Below are 22,546 nucleotides of genomic sequence, written 5' to 3' on the forward strand. Positions count from 1 at the left end.
AGGGCTTAAATACGGGACTGTCCCTTTAAAAACGGGGCGCCTGGTCCCCCTACACCTACTGCAGCTGTAGTTCTCTGGAGCAGAGCTACCAGCTCGGACAGGCTTAAAATGCTGCGTTCGCACAGTTGCACCGCTGTGGTGAGTTAGTGGAGATGCTCTGTGCTGAGAGGGGAGAGCTCCCCGGTAGTGTAGTTAATCCTCCTCCCCGCGAGGCTGTAGCTATGTCGACACAGGGGGTCAGGTTGGTGTTACTATGGCGCACACGGGTGAGGATTTTTCACAACCCTGAGCAATGCAGTTATCCCGATATATATCTGTAGTGTGGACCAGAGCTTCACTGAGATTGTCCCACATATTTAGGACCAAACCCTGAAAAAAATTGCAACTTTACTCAGGTGAGTATTTTCATAAAAGTCAATGGGAGTTTCTTGTGAATGAATTTACTCGTGGGCTTGAGTGTTGGTTGGGTCAAGGCCTCAGAGCCAGTAGGATCCAGCAGGAGGATTGTGAAGGAAAGAGGTTCTGCTCTCATCCTGTTACTAACTGGGAGTGACTCCTCAGTACTGAGTGTAAATCGGTGTAAGTTCCAGAAGAACCAGTCGTCTGGCTGCTTTAACTCACTTTCCAGTCACCGCTTGAGTCCTGGAAAAACTCTAACTAATGTGTAGAGCAGAGATTCTGCTGTGGACAGCAACACCAGGAGAGTGCATCCTGCTTCACCTGGGGCCAGAATCATCCAAACCATCTTCCTTCTTCTGGAATGGAGATGTTATGACAGAGGGGCAGTACTTAACTTATTGTGGGTTACCGATGTGGTGAAATGTTCAGCTGTGTGTGTGTGTGTTCTCTCTGTGTCCTGTCCCAGCTCTGCGCAGACAGTTGGCACAGCAGACCTCGAGTGAACCACCAAATGATCACAAGAACCGTTTATGTACGAAGGCACCCAGCCAGGTTTATTGTCAATGAAGCACGGCACCAATATCACTCAGACTGTACATGAACAGTAATACATGTATGCCCATTAGAATGAACCAGCTTAGTGAACAGTGGGACTTTCCATTCCTCCCTAGGCTACACAGAGACACTCCTTTTGAGGCTCCATTTCATACATCAATACAAACAAGTCACATACTGACACTCTAACATAGTTAATTCACACTCTCTGAAGTAGCTGGTTACCACCCATCACCTCGTACACTTGATCGTATCTTTAGGATGGGTCACCATGTTCCTGTTATCTGTAGAGAAAGAGTTGTATGGAAATGTTCTGGTATCACCCTTCTGAAATGTGTTTACCTGAGTGCTCTGTGCCCAGCACCTCTTAGAAATGTCTGGTTTTCAAATATCAGCCCTGTGCTTGCCAGATTCTGTGAGCAGGGCCTGCCTCTAGCTCACAGCCTAATTTTGCTTTATATCAACAAGGCTTTGACCGTTACTTTAGCTCAGGCCTCACACCTCATACTAGACCTCTGACACAAGGGCTTATGTCTCAGGCTCTCTTCCTACTACAGTTCTGCAGTATGAGAGTGTTACTGGATTTACGGTCCCACATGACAGGCAGTTGTCTCACAGTGAAGTTTTTGATGGTATCTCTGATTCTCTCAACAAATGCAGTCCAGTCCTAGCTGACACTCGAGTTCTCACTGATTTTCTCTTTTGCTGTTAGTTACAGGAAACTGAATAGAAGATCCATGTGATGGTAAATGATGCCAGCTGACAATCACACCGTTTTTTACCCTGTAACTTACATCCTGACTGGCATCCCAGGTACAGAGGAGTCTCATTTCTGGATCGCCATCCCCTTCTGTCTTATTTACACTGCGTCTCTTTTTGGGAACTCTCTCCTACTATTCATCATATTAACAGAACAAAGCCTCCATGAGCCCATGTATCTGTTCGTGTCCATGCTGGCCGCTGCTGATCTGCTGTTATCTGCCACTACAGTGCCTAAGATACTGGCTGTATTCTGGTTTAGGGCGGGGGAAATTTCTTTTGCTGCCTGTCTGACCCAGATGTTTTTCATACATGTCAGTTTTATTGCCGAGTCGGCCATCCTGCTGGCCATGGCGTTTGATCGGTACGTTGCCATCTGCGACCCCCTGAAATACACTGCAGTGCTAACCAAGTCTGTGATCGGGAAAATGGGGCTGGCAGTTGTCACAAGAAGTTTCTGTATCATTTTACCTCTCATCATTCTCATGAAGCAGCTGAAGTTCTGCAGAACCAACCTCCTGCCTCACACCTATTGTGAGCATATGATCATAGCCCGGCTGGCCTGCGACGACATCACAGTCCACGTCTGGTATGGCGTAGCTGTGGCTATTTTAGTAATTGGTTCAGATATTGTGCTCATTGCTGTATCATATGGGTTGATCCTCAGGGCCGTCTTCCTGCTCCCCTCCAAGGACGCCCGGCTCAAGGCTCTCCGCACCTGCGGCTCCCATGTCTGTGTCATACTGATGTTCTATGTGCCGGCTGTTTTCTCTTCTTTAGCACACCAGTTTGGGCACATCATCCCAGGTTATATTGTCAACCTATTGGCCAACCTCTATGTGCTCATTCCCCCCATGTTAAACCCCATCGTTTATGGGGTGACAACAAAAGAGATCCTGAAACGGGTGATCAATGTCTTTTATCGATGCTGGAGCAGAAGCTCGGTACCGAGCTAAAGGAGGAACACAAAATGCTTTGGGTCTTGGAAATTAAAGCCTGGTTTTCACTGGAACTCTAGGGGTGTTTTTACTATGTACTTACATTGTGTAAGCTCGAAAACTGGTCTCTCTCATCAACAGAATTTGGGTCCAATGAAAGCTCTTTACTCCACCACTTTGTCTCTCTAATATCCTGCGACTGACATGGTACAACAACACTGCACACTGCCACAGAAGGCAGCCAGACCAAGTGAGACTTGTTTTAAGTTGACGGTAAATAGCAAGACAAGAAAGAACAAAGGTAAACATCAGCATGAGAGAGAGCACAGTGTGTGCATCTCCTGTCTGACAAACTGCAGCTGAGCTGGACTCTTAATGGAAACAGAAAGCAGCAGCTAAGGGAGCTATGCCATAGGCCAGTGGGAAGTGCACTGGGCTGCACATTGAAAGAGAGGGGCTCTAGTGTTGGTTCTGCCACCGACCTGCTGTGTCACCTTGGGTTAGTTTCTTTCCTTCTCAAACTCCAAAATCCTTCTCAGGGTCACAGCTTTGCTGGCCTCTGTCCCCCATTCCGTATCCAAGGCCTGCGTCCCAAAGACCTTGTGTTTTGCTGCCTCATGGTACATATTGCATGGATTGGCCCAGCTTCCCTAGGTTGATCTCGCTCTCTTCCCTACACTCGTGGCTTCATAGGGGTGTCTGGGTGGGAGAGAGGCCAGGGGGTCAGGTGGCCTTGTGCCTGGGCTAGAGGTTCATTTGCACATGATCTCTGGTCCCCCTGACTGTGGGAGAGATAGAGGGAGAATAGAATCGTATGTGTGCGATTAGCTGTTTCTTACCTCGTGCTAAAGGAATGTTTTGCCACCGAGGAGAATGTGCTGAGTCCTCCTGGGGCTTGGAGGCTTGTTTGACCTTCTGCTAACGTCACACAACATCCAGCAGAAATACTGTGGAAATCTTTTTTCCTTTATTCTCGCCTTCCATTCCTGCAGCTGTTGAGAAGAAATGTCTCATAAGAACATAAGAACAGTATATACTGGGTCAGGCCAAAGGTCCAGCTAGCCCAGTGTCCTGTTTTCTGACAGTGGCCAGTGCCAGGTGCTTAGGTGGGGTGAACAGAACAGGACAAACATCAAGTGATCCATCCCCTCTCAGCCCATCCTGGTTTCTGGTGGTCAGAGGTTTTGTGACACCAGCAGCAAGGGCTTGCATCCCCAACCATCTTGGCTTATTGCCATTGATGGACCTATCCCCCATTAACTTATCTAATTCTTTTTTTAATCCTTTACCATCACAACATCCCCTGGCAATGAATTCCACAGGTTAACTCTTTGCTTCATGAAAAAAAATTACTTTCCCTTGTTTTTATTAAATATACTGCTTCTTTACTTTGTCAGGTAACCCTTGGCTTTTGCATTGCGTACATAGGTAAATAACATGATTTTATAGACCTCTGTCATATCCCCCTTTAGTTGTCTCTTTTCTAAGCTGAACAATCCAAGTCCTTTTAGTCTCTCCTCACATGGAAACCATTCTATACCCTTAATCATTTTTCTTGCCGTTCTCTGAATCTTTACAAGTTACACAATATCTTTTTTGAGATGCGGCTACTACAACTGGACACACTACTGAAGATGTGGGTGTACCATGGATTTATACACTGGCAATATGATATTTTCTCTCCATTTTCTAATGATTCTTAACAGCCTATTAGCCTTTTTGACCACACTGTGCCTCGAGCAGAAGTTTTCAGAGAACTGTCCACAGTAGCTCTACGATCTCTTTATTGAGTGGCAATAGCTAATTTAGACCCCATCCTTATATATGGGAAGTTAGGATTATTTTTTTTCCAGTGCGCATCATTTTGCACTTATCAGTGCTGAATTTCACCTGCCATTTTGTTGCCCAGTCATCCAGTTTTGTGAGATCCCTTTGTAACTTTTCTCAGTCAACTTTGGATTTAACTATCTTGAATAATTTTGTATCCTTGCAAACTGTGCTACTTCACTGTTCACTCCCTTTTCCAGATCATTATGGAATGTGTTGAACAGCACTGTTCCCAGTATAGATCCATGGGGGGACCCTGCTGTTTACCTTACTCTCTTGTTTATTCCTACGTTTTGTTTCGAAGATTAGGGTTGGAAGAGACCTCAGGAGGTCATCTAATCCAATGACCTGCTCAAAGCAGGACCAACCTCAACTAAATCATCCCAGCCAGAGCTTTGTCAAGACAAGTCTTAAAAACCTCTAAGGATAGAGATTTTACCACCTCCACAGGTAACCCATTCCAGTGCTTCACCACCCTCCTAGTGAAATAGTTTTTCCTAATATACAACCTAGACCTCTCCCACTTCAACTTGAGACCATTGCTCCTTGTTCTCTCATCTGTCATCACTGACAACAGCCGAGCTCCATCCTCTTTGGAACCCCCTTTCAGATAGCTGAAGGCTGCTATCAAATCCCCCCTCATTCTTCTCTTCTGCAAACAAAACAAGCCCAGTTCCCTTAGCTTCTCCTCGTAAATCATGTGCCCCAGCCCCCTAATCATTTCTCTTGCTCTCTACTAGACTCTATCCAATTTGCCCACATCTGTTCTGTAGTGGGGGGCCCAAAATTGGACCCATTACTCCAGATGTGTTCTTTCCAGTGCCGAATAGAGGAGAATAATCACTTCCCTCTATCTGCAAGCAATGCTCCTACGAATGCAGCCCAATGTGCTGTTATCCTTTTGGAAACAAGGGCGCACTGCGGACTCATATCCAGCTTCTCATCCACTGTAATCCCTAGATCCTTTTTTGCAGAACTGCCACTTAGCCAGTCAGTCCCGAACTTGTAGTAATGCCTGGGATTCTTGCATTCTAAGGGAAGGACTGTGCACTTGTCCGTGTTGAACCTCATCAGATTTCTTTTGGCTCAATCCTCTAATTTGTCTAGGTCACTCTGGACCCTACCTCTACCCTCCACCGTTTCTGCCTCTCCCCCCAGCTTAATGCTATCTGCAAACTTGCTGAGGGTGCAATCCATTCCATCATCCAGATCATTAATGAAAATGTTGAACAAAACTGGCCCCAGGACCAACCCCTGGGGCACTCCGCTTGATACCAGCTGCCAACTAGACATTGAGCCGTTGATCTCTACCCATTGAGCCTGACGATCTAGCCAGCTTTCTATCCACCTTATAGTCCATTCATCCAGCCCGTATTTCTTTCACTTGGCGGGAAGAACACTGTGGGAGACCATATCAAAAGCTTTTCTAAAGTCAAGATATCTAAAGCCACTAACCGTCACCTACAGACCCCAACTAAAACCCTCCAGCGCATCATCAAGGATCTGCAACCTATCCTGAAGGACGATCCCTTAATCTCACAGACCTTGGGAGACAGGCCAGTCCTCACTTACAGACAGCCCCGCAACATGAAGCAAATATTCACCAGCAACTACACTGCACAGATCCAGGAACCAAACCCTACAAGAAACCCCGTTGCCAACTCTGTCCACATATCTATTCAAAGGACACCATCCTAGGATCTAACCACATCAACCACAACATCAGGGGCTCGTTCACCTGCACATCTACCAATGTGATATGTTCCATCAAGTGCCAGCAATGCCCCTCTGCCATGTACATTGGACAAACCGGACAGTCTCTACACAAAAGAATAAATGGACACAAATCTGACATCAGGAATTACAACATTCAAAAACGTAGAAGAACACTTCAACCTCCCTGGTCATTCAATAACGGACTTAGAAGTAGCAATTCTTCAATAAAAAATCTTCAAAAACAGACTGTAACTTGAAACTGCAGAACTGGAATTAATTTGCAAACCGGACACCATCAGATAAGGCCTGAATAAAGACTGGGAGTGGATTGTGTGACGTTTCAATCTATGTGATGTTATGAAAGTATGCTGATGAGTGTGAATATAATGTAACTAAAATATGCTTCCTGCAAAAGGTCTCTTGTAAGGTATCATTACAAAGCGTATAATCTACTGAGTGTGGTCATCCTATTTGAATAAATGTATCACTCTTGTATCTGAAACTAGAAATATGAAATATAACTCTGAGGTCTTATTGTAGTTATGCAAAGTGTGGGCCATTAATGTTGATATGGAATCTTAATGTCTCCCATTAACCAGGACAATTGACTGTAGATGGCTCTGTTTTACTTGTAAGTCTTCTTATATATTGTGTGCTGACAAGTGAGTAATGACATCTTACAGTGACATGTGATCATGTTACCTGAACTGGAATCCATCTTTGACCTGGTGCTTTTCCACGGAGAAGGAGGGGGTGGGAACCCAGAGAGGGGTAAAAGGATTTCTGCCTTATGCAAAAGATGTAGAAGTGGGTGGAACAGAACAAAAGAGGCATCAATCATGAGGCATCCCCTAGCTACCCCCTGAGCTGGAAGAAGGGCTGTACCAGGGGAAAGGATTGTGTCCAGACTAGGAAGGTGTCTAGTCTGTGACGGAAGCTTACTGAAACATCTCTGAGGGTGAGATTTTATCTCTATTCATTTTTCTTTCTGCATTAGGTTTAGACTTAGGCTTGGTAATTCACTTTGTTCTGTCTGTTACTACTTGGAACCACTTAAATCCTACTTTCTGTATTTAATAAAACCACTTTTTACTTATTAATTAACCCAGAGTATGTATTAATACCTGTGGGAGGCGCAAACAGCTTTACATATCTCTCTAATAGTGTTATAGAGGGCGAACAATTGATGAGTTTACCCTGTATAAGCTTTATACAGGGTAAAACGGATTTATTTGGGGTTTGGACTCAATTGGGAGTTGAGCATCTGAGTGTTAAAGACAGGAGCACTTCTTAATCTGCTTTCAATTAAGCCTACCACTATTAGGGGACATGGGTCAGACCTGGGACGGGGTTTGCTGCACACTTGCGGGTCTGGCTTAAACCAGGCAGGGCACTGAAGTCTCAATCTGGGAAGACAGGGAAGGCAGGGGCAGAAGTAATCTTGGAACATAAGTTGGCAGCCCCAAGGGGGTTTCTGTGATCCAACTCATCACAGATGAGTCAATACAAAACTTAATTTTGCCTTACTAATTTTCCCCTACAGTTACTCACACTTTCGTGTCAACTGTTTGAAATGAGCCACCCTCATTACCACTTCAAAAGTGATTTTTCTTCCCTTGGTATTCTGCTTATAATTAAATTGTCTCATTAGTCTGATCCCCCACCTGGTAAGCCAACACTCATCTTTTCATGTATTATGTATAAATATATCTGCTACTGTGTTTTCCACTCCATGCATCTGATGAAGTGGGTTCTAGCCCACGAAAGCTTGTGCCCCAAAAAAGCTGTTAGTCTCTAAGGTGCCACAAGGACTCCTCGTTGTTTCTGCTGATACAGACTAACACGACTACCACTCTGAAAGATATATCTCATCCACCACTCTCCCCAAATCCACAGAGCCAGTTATCTCATCATAGAAGGCAATCAGGTTGGTCAGGCATGCCTTTCCCTTGGTGAAACCATGTTGACTGTTCCTGATCACCATCCTCTCCTCCCAGTGTTTCTAAATGGTTTCCTTGAGGACCTGCTCCATGATTTTTCCAGGGACTGAGGTGAAGCTGTAGTTCCCCGGATTCTCCTTCTTCCTTTTTTTAATGATGGGCACTACATTAGCCTTTTTCCAATTGTCCTGGACGGCCCCCGATCGACGGGTGTATCTCAGTGAACTGTAAATTCACAACCTGTTTAATTTCTACACATTTCCAGTAGCTTCTGGTTTTTAGCCCTAACCCTACCCCGACTGAGGTTTGTACCTCAATGAACTGGAATATCACAACCTGTTTAGTTTTCCCCATTTTTCCAGTAGCTTCTGGTGTATGTGGGAGTGGGGGGGGTCCCTCTGGCTCAGGGAGGAAGGAGGGAGGCGGAGAGTTAGTTACAGACCCTGTAACACACCAACTCTAGGTTAGTTGCCTCTTGCTCCCACTGTACATCACTGAAGAACAAGAGAAAAGGATCCTTCCTTTCTCCCTTGGCCAGTCCTGTAACCCCAGGGAAAAGTATCTGCCTGGCAGGGAGATGTAGACCCTGAATGACATCTGTGATGGGATAGCCGGGATCGCTGTGCCCCCTGTGCCTCACAATGCTTTGCTAGTGACCAGCTGAAAACCCCTCCCGGTGTTATCACTCAGCACAACTGCACGTGGAGCCCCACAACCTACTAGATTGCATGACTGTTCAGAGAGCCACTCATGCATCACACAGGGAAAGGCACGAGAGCCAAGTCCCCCACATCTCCCAGCACTGTACATCAGGAGTGTACCGTCTTGAGCAGTGCAAATTTATTAATTGGTTCACCACTTCATCAATGGAAAGTGGAACGTTTTGCCACACACTTCTTACAAACAGTAAAACAAATGCATTGACCATAAATGATAGTTTTTAAGTAATATTAAGTGATAGGCAAATGGTCAGATTAGTTACCAAAATAAAAGAAAATATAAGCACACTATCTAAACTCATAGATTCATAGATTCTAGGGTCAGAAGGGACCAATGTGATCATCTAGTCCGACCCCCTGCACAAAGCAGGCCACAGAACCCCACCCATCCATTTCTATAACAAACCCCTAACCTATGCCTGAGTTATTGAAGTCTTCAAATTGTGGTTTGAAGACCTCAAGCTGCAGAGAATCCACCAGCAAGTGACCCATGCCCCACTCTGCAGGGGAAGGCGAAAAACCTCCAGGGCCTCTGCCAATCTGCCCTGGAGGAAAATTCCCTCCCGACCCCAAATATGGCGATCAGCTAAACCTTGAGCATGTGGGCAAGACTCACTAGCCAGCACTCAGAAAAGAATACTCTGTAGTAATTCAGATCCCATCCCAGCCAACATCCCATCACCAACCACTGGGCATACTTATCTGGCGATAATCAAAGATCAATTGCCAAAATTAAGCTGTCCCAACATACCATCCCTTCCATAAACTTATCAAGCTTAATCTTAAAGCGAGATATGTCTTCTGCCCCCACTACTCCCCTTGGAAGGCTGTTCCAGAACTTCACTCCTCTAATGGTTAGAAACCTTTGTCTAATTTCAAGTCTAAACCTCCTAGTGTCCAGTTTATACCCATTCGTTCTTGTATCTACATTGGTACTTAGCTTAAATAATTCCTCTCCTTCCCTAATATTAATCCCTCTAATATATTTATAAAGAGCAAGCATATCCCCCCTCAGCCTTCTTTTGGCTAGACTAAACAAGCCAAGCTCTTTGAGTCTCCTTTCATAAGACAGGTTTTCCATTCCTCGGATCATCCTACTAGCCCGTCTCAAACTCTCAACCCTATTAGATGGGCAACATCTAAATTAAGCAGTTTTTTCTCACTCCACTGGATATTGCAGTTCATAATAGACAGATGATAGAATCACAGAATCATAGAATCTGAGGGATGGAAGGGACCTCAGGAGGTTCTAGTCCAACCCCCTGCTCAAAGCAGGACCAGATCCAAGCAAATCATCCCAGACAGGGCTCTGTCAAGGCTTTTTAAAAACCTCTGAGGAAGGAGTTTCCACCACCTTCCTAGGTAGCCCATTCCAGTGCTTCACCACTCTCCTAGTGAAATAGTGTTTCCTAATATCCAACCTAGACCTGCCCCACTGCAACTTGAGATCATTGCTCCTTTTCCTGTCATCTGACACCACTGAGAACAGCCTAGATCCATCCTCTTTGGAATCTCCTTTCAGATAGTTGAAAGCAGCTACTAAATGCCACCTCATTCTTCTCTTCTGCAGACTAAACAATCCCAGTTCCCTCAGCCTCTCCTCATAAGTCATGCCCTCTGCTGGACTCTTTCCAATTTTTCCACATCCTTCTTGAAGTGTGAGGCCCAAAGCTGGCCACAGAACCCCAGATGAGGCCTCACCAGTGTCGAATAGAGGGGAATGATCAAGTCCCTCTATCTGTTGGCAATTTTCCTACTTATGCAGCCCACCCTTGAAAAGAATTTCACCCTGGGCCAGTCCCTTCATTCTTCTTAGTCTCCTTGTTTCTTGCAGCGAAGGTGGTGGCAGGAGAAATGCTAAGTGTGGGGCCCCTGTGTCCTGTTTTATACCCTCAGTCCCATGTGCTTGGAGAGCATCAGTCCAGGCACGTTTGGAGACATTGTTGAGTCACTGGGAAAGGTTTAGCAATTCCTCTGGTGTGGCCTCATGCAGGTAAGTCATTGACTTGTAGCTCCTTTGCTGGACAATGGCTGTTGACAGGTTGTTTGACACCCCACCAGGGCACTGGTTATTTTCCTTGTTGTTGTCTCTGGGAGGTAACATCTGGCTGATCCCGCAACTTCCAGCATGTTTTAGAGACGACCAGAGAACACAATTCTTGTACCTTCATATGCACAAAACATCTACATATTTAGCTAGAACAGTGGCTTTCAGCAGTTCATAACCTTTCCCTTGATAGCTCACATTGCATGATTTTTACAGAAGATCACAATTAATTATAACTGAGGAATGGGGGTTACATGATGCTCTCTTAAGGTATAAAATGCTGCAAAATCCACACAGGCTTTGAATCAGGACTGTGACTCAGGACATTTAGAGTTTATCCCCAAGATCTGCCAAGGGTCTGCTGGAGAACCTTGCTCCACCACCCATATATCTGTGATCACAGCAGCAAGAACAATACTAAAACTATCACCACAGTGAAACAAACCCGGCTCCCCCTGCACTCCGGCTCTCCTCAGCCCTCCCTGAGCCTCCCTAAGCCTGGCTGACAGCGGAGAGAACACCATCGCCTGCCCAGTCATCGCCGTCAACCCCCGCATCATCCGAGTCACGGTGAAAACCCCCAAGGTGAAGGAGGAGTTTGTGGGGAAGCCAGAGGGCCCTGCACCCCAACTCCACAGTCAGCCGTCACTCTCAGCCAGTGTGTAAAACAGAAGGTTTATTTGTCAAAGGAACAGAATGTAGAACAGAGCTTGTTAGCACAGAAATCAGTGACTTTCAGCAAAGTCCATTTTGGGAGGACTCCAGGCCAGACTCCTCTCCCTCCAAGTCTGCCCCAACAGATTGCCCAGCTTCCAGTGGCCTAACTTCCAACACACCCCTTGTTCCTCCTCCTGGTCTTTGTCTCAATTCCCGGGCAAAGTCTCACCCGGTTGCATCCCACTCCTGCGTCTCAGGTGACAAAGGGCACCAGCCATCGCTTATGTGCAGGCAGCTGGAGCCACCTCACCAGGCCCCGAGGGCCTCAGCAAAAGTCTCACACCCTTATTCCTTCCACGTAGGCATTGGTGCAGCACACAGGGAAACTGAGGCACACACAGTATTCATGCAAAACTGTGAGACTCAAATAGGCTCACGTACAACATAATAAGGAGGCAAAAACAACATTGTTAGAGCTGAGTTCTAGCACCTAAGGGCCCTGTAAACCAAACCAAAAGACATGTGGTCCCTGATGCCCAGACAGTAATGGATGCAGAGTCAAACAGGTCCATGGCAGCCTTCTCTCCTGGCGCCCTTTACTATTGCCACCAATCAAGTCTGCGCTGAGAAGAGAAATTCTCTGTCTCCGCCCCTCACTGACAGAAGCCATCAGGACAGTCTACCTGGTGGCTCTGGTCAGCACCTGTGACTTGGCTTTTAAAAATCTGGATGGTGGTGCAGCGGGGTTAAGGCAGGCTCTCTGCCTACTCTGGCTCTGAAGGTCTTCCAGAAGCAGCCAGCATATCTGGCCACAGGCGGGGGGTGGCCAGGGGGCTCCCCGCATTCTCCTCACCCCAAGTGCCAGACCCACAAATACCCTTGGCCGGGAATCGTGGCCAATGGGATCTGCAGGGGTGGCTCCTCTCTACTGTGAGTTTGGCTCCTCTGGACTGGGACAGCATGCACCATGCAGCGCCTCCTGGCTGTGCTTCTGCCTAGGAGCCAGAGGGACATGCAGGACGCTTCCAGGAGCCGTCTGAGGTTTAGTGCTGCCTGCACCCCAAAACTTGTCCTGCACCCCAGCCCCCTACCTCAGCCCAGACACCCCTCCCATACTCCAAACCCTTCATTTTTGGCCCCTCCCCGGATCCTGCACCCTCAGTCAGAGCCCTTACCTCCTCCTGCACCTCCAACCCCCTGAGCGACTGAGCAAGGGCGGGGGAGAGCGAGTGAGGGAGGGAGCAGTGATGGAGGGAGCAGGGGGCAGGACCTCAGAGAAGGGGAGGGGCAGGGTAAGGGTGTTCAATTCTCTGCAGTCAGAAAGTTGGCATCCCTATCGGCCACTCCTGTTTGAATGCTGAGCTTGTGTCATCCAGGGTCTGGTTTTTCACAGCTGCTGAGCACCCGCCACTCCAGTGGCATAGAGTGGGAGCTTCGAGAGCTCAGCACCTCTTGAAATCTTGGCTGAGGTGTGTCTCAGGTTGGGGGCTAGAGAAAAGAGGCCTCCCAATTCAGCAGCTCACTTTTGGAAAGTGCCAGCTCCATTTTTGGTTTAATGTCAATGCTCACCGTACATAGGGGCTGTGCAGTAGGTCAACTTTGCACCTTGGTGGAGGAACATGGGAACCACCAGAATGGATGAGAGTCGGGTCCATCGAGCCTAGTAGCCTGTCTCCCGGAGTGGCCAGCACCAGATGCTTCAGAAGAAGCTGTGAGAATCTCTCATGGGGGATATGGGATAATCTTCTCCTCACACCCTGCATCGTATAGAGTCATAGATTCTAGTACTGGAATGGACCTCGAAGGTCATCGAGTCCAGTCCCCTGCCCTCATGGCCGGATGAAATACTGTCTAGACCGTCCCTGATACACATTTATCTAACCTACTCTTAAATATCTCCAGAGATGGAGATTCCACGACCTCCCTAGGCAATTTATTCCAATGTTTAATCACCCCGATAGTTAGGAACTTTTTCCTAATGTCCAATCTAAATCTTCCTTGCTGCAGTATAAGCCCATTTCTTCATGTTCTATCCTTAGAGGCTAAGGTGAACAAGTTTTCTCTCTCCTCCTGATGACACCCTTTTAGATACCTGAAAACTGCTATCATGTCCCCTCTCAGTCTTCTCTTTTCCAAACTAAACAAACCCAATTCTTTCAGCCTTCCTTCGTAGGTCATGTTCTCTAAACATTTAATCATTCTTGTTGCTCTTCTCTGGATCCTCTCCAATTTTTTCCACATGTTTCTTGAAATGCAGTGCCCAGAACTGGACACAATACTCCAGTTGAGGCCTAACCAGCACAGAGTAGAGTGGAAATATAACTTCTCGTGTCTTGCTCACAAGACCTTATCTCTAACAGAAATTATCTTAAACCCCGAGCCATAAGGGTCATCTCCCTTCCAAAACATTTGTGATCATTAACTCTGGTAATCATGGGGGCTTTTGATACCCAGAAAAATGCCCAATCCCTTTTTGAATCTTGCTAAGGTCTTGATCTCAACAAAATCCTGCAGCAGTGAGTTTCACAGTCTAATTACTTGTTTTATGGGAAAGTATTTCCTTGTTTTTATTTGCCATCTTTCACTTCTTTGCATGACCATTGTTCTAGTGTAGTGAGAGGAAGAGGAGCTCAGGATTTCCCATCTCTCTATCACCTGCTGACTTACATATACACAGAGAAAGAGACAAGTTGGGGGCAAAATATCTTTTATTGGACTAACTACGGGTGTATAAAGCGACAAACTTTAGAGCTACATGGAGCAGTTCCTCAGGTGCGGGAATAGCACTGAGGGTGTCCCCAGCTATAACAAGGTGGAACAGATAGTTTAGTGTGAGTAGTTTGCACCTATTCTAAGAGACCATTCAAGGTGAACAGGCAGAAGTTGGTCCACTGAAAGATATTCCCTCCCCACCTTGTCTTTCTAATATCCTGGGACTGATGAAGCTACAATGACACGACACACACATACACATACAGGTTTTCAGGATGGTTGGACTAAGTGAGACTAAAGGCAGACTGGGTAAAAACGACTGTGATGGTTCTCACAGCTCCCTGTTACCCCCTGACTCAGCAATGGGATACTGTCCTCAACAGCCCTGTCTTTGCCTTGCATGGAAACAAAGGGGGCACTCCCATCTCTGAACCCCTGTGAATTGGTCCCCTGTGATATCCTGCCCCTGACACTGGCTACTCACAGACATTCAGATTTTTTGCCCCGAAAGGAGCAGCATATCCCAGTTTACCAATTGCAACATAAATCACCACTCCTGTATAACATACGGTGCTTGTGAGCACATTTAACAGAACAGAAGTCAGTTTATTTAAGAAGAAAGGAGAGTTAACTAGAAACGAGAGAGTCAGGGAAGCAAATGGTTCCAATAGAACATCTCAAAATGAGAACTTGGGTGAACAGAACCCATTCCTAGGTAATAAATTAGGTTCCACCCCCCCGCCAGTTTACTCTGTTGCAGAAATGGCTGGACTCACAAAAACCAGGAACCAATTTTTCATGAGAACTTCCCTGCACCACATGATGGCTCCTCAGTGAAAGGATCCAGAGGGCCTCTCCCCACTCTGTGTTACCCTGAAACAGACTTTTGTTTCTGTTCACAGGCAGGGCAATCCTGTCTGTTGTCATGTTCCTTCATTTAACGCTATGTGGTGTTTATTGTTTGCAGTTGACTCTGATGGTTTTCCATTGATCATCCTGGGATGGAGCAAGGCTGGAGAACAGAGCCTGGCATTACATCCCCGGCTAACATGGGGTCACAACACCCTCTTGGAAGGGCCATCACCAAGACACACTGCCTTGGTGACTAACTTCTACTCCAGGTCCACAAAGCTCACTGTCAGTATCAATATGTTATTCCTTAACTATTACCCAGACATGCCTTTTGCAATGGTTATGAAGCTTGAGAAGTTACAAGCTTTCTGCACACACCTTACATGCTACTCTTTATGGGTCAATATTCCATAAGACTTGTGCGTGGTGTAGTGAGTGTGTCAGGCCTGAGATATGAGCTGTTTGCAAAGAACAGGGGATTCTTTGCCAGGGGCCTCAGTGTCAGGACTTTTCTAAATAATGTACAAAGGGAGAAATGATCAGATCAAACAAGTGAGAGAAGGAAAGAGTTAATTCTCTGCTGCTTTTCCCCACCTGAGCCAGGCACAGAGGCAGGTCCCTGGGGCTCCGTGCTGGCTCTGAGCTCCCCCTGGGATTCCCAGGGCAGCAGTATAAATATCCCTGTACCTCAGCCCCGGTCAGTGCAGATTCCCTGCTGCCTGCAGCTCTCCGACCCGGTCACAGGCAGAGATTCCTCCTCCCCAGCTGGGGCCGGAGCCTGGTGAGTCATTTGCATGGATTGAATCTGTGAAGGGGCGAATGGAAACATGAGACCTAGGAAATGTTGAGCTGAAGTCGGCTAGAATGGGGGTGTGTAACTCTGACTGCAGGGGCAGGACGGGAGCCAGGCTCTGAGATACGCTCCTGTGATCGCCCTGAGGTTCGGTGTTGGGAAGAGGTCGCCGGGTTACCCTGATCCGCTCCCATGGACGTCACTGGGGGTCTTGCTGTTGAACTCAGTGGGCTCTGGACTGGGACATTCTTGGTTACGTTACTGTTCAGAGTAAATCTCATTGCAAACCTCCTCAGGCCCTGTCATATTCTACACCCCAAATCCTGAGGTCTTCACTCAGGCAACACTTCCATTAACTCCATAAGGACCCCAGGACTGGGTCTGTTCCGGCTGGCAGAAATTAGCTGGTTTCAGGGAGCTTAGTGGGGAATGTCTGAACTGGAGAACACACAAGCAATGAACTATAAGGGCTGTTTTGATAATCAGTGTTCCTCCTGCTGAGGGTGATCATATCTCTCTATGCCGAACACGGGACACCTGGTAAAATTACTCGTATTCAAGCAAGTTGCACAGCAATGAATCAGAACTGTGCAGTACAAACTGTCAAATTAACATCAAATAAACTGAATTCCCATTAAAAAAAGTACAACACAGAGAGGGGTGACACACACTCTCCTGCTCCCTCCAGACACAGGGAGAAGTGACACACACACACTCCTGTACACTTTTCTCACACAGGAGGGGGGGTGACCGACCCACCTACCTGACCCTCCCTGTCTGCATGCTCTGCCCTCCACGCCTGGCTGGTCCCCTGGGATGGACCTGCCTCTCCTGGTACCTTGCGAGTGTCTTCCTGAGGCAACATGTGGGGGGCCTGGAAGATCACATACCTCCCCCCCCAGATTTCTGTCAGGGTTCACACCAGAATCTGGTCAGTGGCAGCCTTTTAGCACAGAGTGGGAGGGAAGGGAGGGGATCTGCCTCCAGCCACAGGGGAGAGGAAGGGATAAGAACATAAGTAAGGCTACACTGGGTCAGACCAAAGGTCCACTTAACCCAGTATCCTGTCTGCTGACAGTGACCAGTGCCAGGTGCAGAACAGGTTATCATTAAGTAATGCATTCCCCGTAGCCCATTCTCAGCTTCTGGCAAACAGGCTAGGGACACCATCCCTGCCCATCCTGGCTAACAGCCACTGATGGACCTATCCTCCATGATCTTCTTTAGTTATTTTTTGAACCCTGCTATCGTCTTGGCTTTAACAACATCCTCTGGCAAAGTTTGTTTTAAACCTGTTGCCTATTAATTTCATTTGGTGACCCCTAGTTCTTGTGTTATGAGAAGGAGTAAATAGCACTTCCTTATTCACTTTCTCCACACCAGTCATGCTTTTATAGACCTCTATCATTTCCCCCCTTACTCATCTCTCTTCCAAGCTGAAAAGTCCCAGTCTTATCAATTTCTCCACACACAGTATTCAAGTTGTGGGCGTACCATGGATTTATATAGAGGCAATATGGTATTTTCTGTCTTATTATCTATCTCTTTCTTAATTGTTCCAAACATTCTGTTCACATTTTTGGCTGCCGTTGCACATTGAATGGACATTTTCAGAGAACTATCCACAATGACTCCAAGATCCCTCTCTTGAATGGAAACAGCTCATTTAGACCCCATCATTTTATAGGTATAGTTGGGATTATGTTTTCCAAAGTGCATTACTTTGGATTTATCAACTCTGAATCCCATCTTCCATTTTTTTGTCCAATCACAAAGTTTTGAAAGATCCTTTTGTAGTTCTTCACAGTCTGTCTGGAACCTAAATATCTTGAGTAGTTTTGTATCATCTGCAGATTTTGCCAGCTCACTGTTTACTCCTTTTTCTAGATCATTTATGGATACGTTGAATAGGACTGGTCCCCGAACAGATCCCTGGGGGGACGTGACTATTTACCTCTCACCATTCTGAAAACTGACCATTTATTCCTGCCCTTTGTTTCCTATGACCATTTATTCCTGCCCTTTGTTTCCTATCTTTTAACAAGTTACTGATCCATGAGAGGACCTTCCCTCCTATCCCATGACAGCTTACTTTGCTTAAGAGCCTTTGGCAAGGTACCTTGTCAAAGGCTTTCTGAAAATCTAAGTACACTCTATCCACTGGATCCCCTTTATCTACATGCTTGTTGATCCCCTCAAAGAATTCTAGCTGATTGGTGAGGCATGATTTTCTTTAGAAAAAACATGTTGACTCTTCCCAACAAATTATGATCATCTCTGTGTCAGACAATTTTGTTCTTTACTATAATTTCAACGAGTTTGTCTGGTACTGAAGACAGACTTACTGGCCTGTAATTGCTGGGATCACATCTACAGACATTTTTTAAGAATTGGTGTCACATTAGCTGCCTTCTAGTCATTTGATACAGAAGCTGATTTAATTGATAGGTTACAGACTACAGTTAGTAGTTCTACAATTTCACATTTGAGTTCCTTCAGAACTCTTGGGTGAAACCATCTGGTCCAGGTGACTAATTAATGTTTAGTTTATCAATTTGTTCCAAAACCTTCTCTAATGACATGTCAATCTGGGACAGTTCATCAGATTTGTCACCTAAAAAGAATGGCTCAGTTTTGGGAATCTCCCTCACATCCTCAGTCGTGAAGATGACCTGGCCCATGTCTTTGCAGAGCTCATCTCTTCTCTTCCCCATCCCTACCCCTCCTTCCCATGGCAAAAGGCAGATAAAACCTCCAGGCTCTTGTTGGTCATAATGTAACCATCTTTCACCTGTCCCCCAGCTACAATGAGGGCAAGAAGGGGTTAAGCCCTAAGGATGCATTTTGCACCATGTTCCAGGGAACCTGACTGCAAGGGCTTCAGCGAACTTGGCCAGAGAGGTGGCTCAGCAAGGGAAGATGCCTAGAGCACCCCAGCAAACCCAGGGACAGAATCCAGGGTGGGAACTTGGGGGGTGAAAAGGGTGCTAAGCCCCTGCCCTGGGTCGCTGCTGTGAAACCTGCAGGTTCGGGGCATGAACAGGCTGGAAATTGCTTCCTTCTTCCCTCCTGCCGCTCCAGACCTTAGCTGAGGGGTGGAGAGTCTTCCCTGTACCAGCGCTGTGCGGGGCTTTCACTCATGCTGATCTCAGCACCTCCTGGCCAGTGCTCTGGGCCGGAGGGTCTTGGACTTTCCCGGCATAGCGGCCCAGCCAGTGGCAGTGGGGGAAGGAAGGAGCCTGCCAGACAGGCTTTTGGTGAGCTGAATGCTCTGACAAGGGGCTGGTTCTCCACACAGCGCTGGGAGCGGGACATGCCCCACTTGGGATTGGGATGTGGGGGAGCAGCGGGGTTTGGGGGAGTGAAAGGGCAAAGCAGAGAGAGGACAGAGAGAGGAGGAGCATGTGAAGGGCTGAGAGGTGGGTAGAGGAGGCGACATGTAACTGGTCACTCCCTGGTGCCTGGTCGCACCCACCTGCCACTGCAGCTCCCAGTGTGCAGCCGATGACAATGGGAAATGGGACGGGGGGTGGGAGCCCTGCTGTCTGAGAGCCGGCACAGAGTGGGGGCCGAGCTGATGGACGAACAGGGGGAGCGGCTGGTCCTATGTGCTGCATCTTTGCCCTGTCACCAGCCTTGCATACCCACCCCCCTCGTCACCCACTGGACACCCCCGACTCCCCACTGGTAGGCGGGCATCTGGGACGCAGGGATCTGGTCAGCAGAAGGACCTGTTACTATGGATGCAGGGCAGAGAGAAAATACGGGATAATTTGCCCATTTTTAAGAAAAAGTTGGGCCGGGTGCAGGAGGGCTTAAATATAGGACTTTACAAACCTTTAAAAATGGGACATCTGGTCACCGTACAGTTGCACTGCTGTGGTGGGTCAGGGGAGATGCTCTGTGCTGATAGAAAAGAGCTCCCCCCAGCAGCGTAGTTAATCCACCTCCTCCAGAGGTGTAGCTATGTCTACACAGGGGGTCAGGTTGATATATTTATGTGGCTCACAGGTGCAGATTGTTCACACCAATGAACAAAGTAGCTATCCCAATATAGGTCTGTAGTGCAGATTAGAGCTTAACTGAGATTGGCTTTACATATTTAGGATCAAATCCTGAAAAAACTTGTAACTTTACTCAGGTGAGTATTTTCATAAAGTAAATGGGAGTTCCTTGTGAATGAGTTTACTTGTTTGCTTGAGTGTTGGTTGGGTCAAGGCCACAAGCCAGTAGGATCCATCAAGAGGATTGTAAAAGAAAGAGGTTCTGTTCTCATCCCATTATAAACTGGGAGTGACTCTGAAGTTGTGAGTGTGAAACTGGGGTAAGTGCCAGAAGAACCAGTCGTGTGGCTGCTTTAACTCACTTTCACAGTCACTGCTTGAGACCTGAAAACAACTAGCAAATGTGTGGAGGAGAGATTCTGCTGTGGACATCAACACCAGGTGGACGTGCCCTGCTTCACCTGGGGCCAGAACCATTCAAACCATCTTCCCTCTTCTGGAATGGAGATATTATGTCAGAGGGGCAGTACCTAACTTGTCGTGGCTCACCAGTGTGGTTAGATGTTCAGTTGTGAATGAGTGTGTTCTCCATTTGTCCTGTCCTAACTCTGTGCAGACAGCTGCACAGCAGACCTCCAGCGAACCATCCGATGACCACAAGATCCGTTAAGGTACAAAGGCACTCAGCCAAGTTTATTGTCTATGAAGCATAATACTAGTATCCTGCAGAATCTACTGGACAATTAATACATGTGTGCCCATTAGAATGAACCAGCTCAGTGAACAGTGGGACTTTCCATTCGTTATTAGGCTAGACAAAGACATTCCCTTTGAGGCTCCATTTCATACATCAATACAAACAAGTTACATACTGACCCTCTAACGTAGTTAATTGACACCCTCTGACGTAGCTGGTTACCACCCATCACATTGTACATCTCTATCCATCATACTCTCATCCTGACCATATCTTTAGAATGGGTCACCATGTTCCTCTCATCTTTAGGGAACGTGTTGGTATGGAGATGTTCTGGTACTACCCATCTGGAATGAGTTTGCCTGAGTGCTCTGTGCCCAGCACCTCTTAGAAATGTCTGGTTTTCAAATATCAGCCCTGTGCTTGCCAGATTCTGTGAGCAGGGCCTACCTCTAGCTCACAGCCTAATTTTGCTTTGTATCAGCAAGGCTTTGATTACTTTAGCCCAGGCCTCACACCTCATACTAGATCTCTGACACAAGGGCTTATGTCTCAGGCTCTCTTCCTACCACAGTTCCACAGCACAAATGTGTTTCTGGATTTACGGTCCCACACGACAGGCAGCTGTCACACAATGAAGTTTTTGATGGCATCTATGATTCCAGTCCTAGCTGACACGCGAGTTCTCACTGATTTTCTCTTTTGCTGTTAGTTACAGGAAACTGAATAGATGATCCAAGTGATGGTACATGATGCCAGCTGACAATCACTCCTTTTTTTACCCTGTAACTTACATTCTGACCGGCATCCCGGGTACGGAGGAGTCTCATGTCTGGATCGCCATCCCCTTCTGTCTAATGTACGTTGTGATATTTTTTGGGAACTCTCTCCTAATATTTATCATACTAACAGAACAAAGTCTCCATGAGCCCATGTATCTATTTGTGTCCATGCTGGCCACTGTTGATCTGCTGTTATCTACCACTACGGTGCCCAAGATGCTGGCTGTATTCTGGTTCAGAGCGGGGGAAATTTCTTTTGCTGCCTGCCTGACCCAGATGTTCTTCATTCATGTCAGTTTCATTGCCGAGTCAGCCATCCTGCTGGCCATGGCGTTTGATCGGTACGTTGCCATCTGCGACCCCCTGAGATACACCATCATACTAACCAAGTCTGTGATCGGGAAGATGGGGCTGGCAGTTGTCACAAGAAGTTTCTGTATAATTTTTCCTCTCATCGTTGTCATGAAGCAGCTGAAATTCTGCAGAACCAACCTCCTGCCTCACACCTATTGTGAGCATATGATCATAGCCAGGCTGGCCTGCAACAACATCAGAGTCCACATCTGGTATGGTGTAGCTGTGGCTATTTTAGTAATTGGTTTAGATGTTGTGCTCATTGCTGTATCATATGGGTTGATCCTCAGAGCCGTCTTCCGGCTCCCCTCCAAGGACGCCCGGATCAAGGCTCTCCGCACCTGTGGCTCCCATGTCTGTGTTATACTGATGTTCTACGTGCCGGCCGTTTTCTCCTATTTTGCACACCAATTTGGGCACGTCATTCCAGGTTATATTCTCAACCTACTGGCGAACCTCTATGTGCTCATTCCCCCCATGTTAAACCCCATCGTTTATGGAGTGACAACAAAAGAGATCCTGAAACGGGTAATCAACTTCTTTTATCGATGTGTCAGCAGAAGCTCCCTGCTAAGCTAAAGGAGTCAACAGAAAATGCTTTTGGCATTGGAAATTAAAGCCAGATTTTCACTGGAACTATACACATGTTTTTACTATGTACTTACACTGCGTAAGCTTGAAAGCTGGTCTCTCTCACCGACAGAAGTTGGTCTAATGAAAGACATCACCTCCCCCACTTTGTCGCTCTAATATCCTGCAACTTACATGGCTACAACAGCACTGCGCACTGCCAGA

The 22,546-nt window shown here is 46.9% G+C and overlaps 2 protein-coding genes across 2 annotated transcripts; both read left to right on the forward strand.

The window, feature by feature from the left end:
• Positions 1-1,703: 1,703 nt before the first annotated feature.
• LOC127047976 (olfactory receptor 52B2-like) lies at positions 1,704-2,669 on the forward strand. The gene has a single exon (XM_050947047.1). The coding sequence runs from the start codon at positions 1,704-1,706 to the stop codon at positions 2,667-2,669; it is 966 nt and encodes a 321-aa protein (XP_050803004.1).
• Positions 2,670-21,364: 18,695 nt separating this feature from the next.
• LOC127047007 (olfactory receptor 52B2-like) lies at positions 21,365-22,330 on the forward strand. The gene has a single exon (XM_050944838.1). It carries the CDS (start codon positions 21,365-21,367, stop codon positions 22,328-22,330), a length of 966 nt encoding a protein of 321 aa, XP_050800795.1.
• Positions 22,331-22,546: the final 216 nt, after the last annotated feature.

This window comes from Gopherus flavomarginatus, chromosome 1 (assembly GCF_025201925.1).
Source record: "Gopherus flavomarginatus isolate rGopFla2 chromosome 1, rGopFla2.mat.asm, whole genome shotgun sequence".
In the NCBI taxonomy this organism is placed as follows: Eukaryota; Metazoa; Chordata; order Testudines; family Testudinidae; genus Gopherus; species Gopherus flavomarginatus.

Excerpts from the sequence above, each read along its gene's own strand:
- LOC127047976 (XM_050947047.1), top strand. The coding sequence starts at position 1,704 with ATGATGCCAGCTGACAATCACACCGTTTTTTACCCTGTAACTTACATC.
- LOC127047007 (XM_050944838.1), top strand. The coding sequence starts at position 21,365 with ATGATGCCAGCTGACAATCACTCCTTTTTTTACCCTGTAACTTACATT.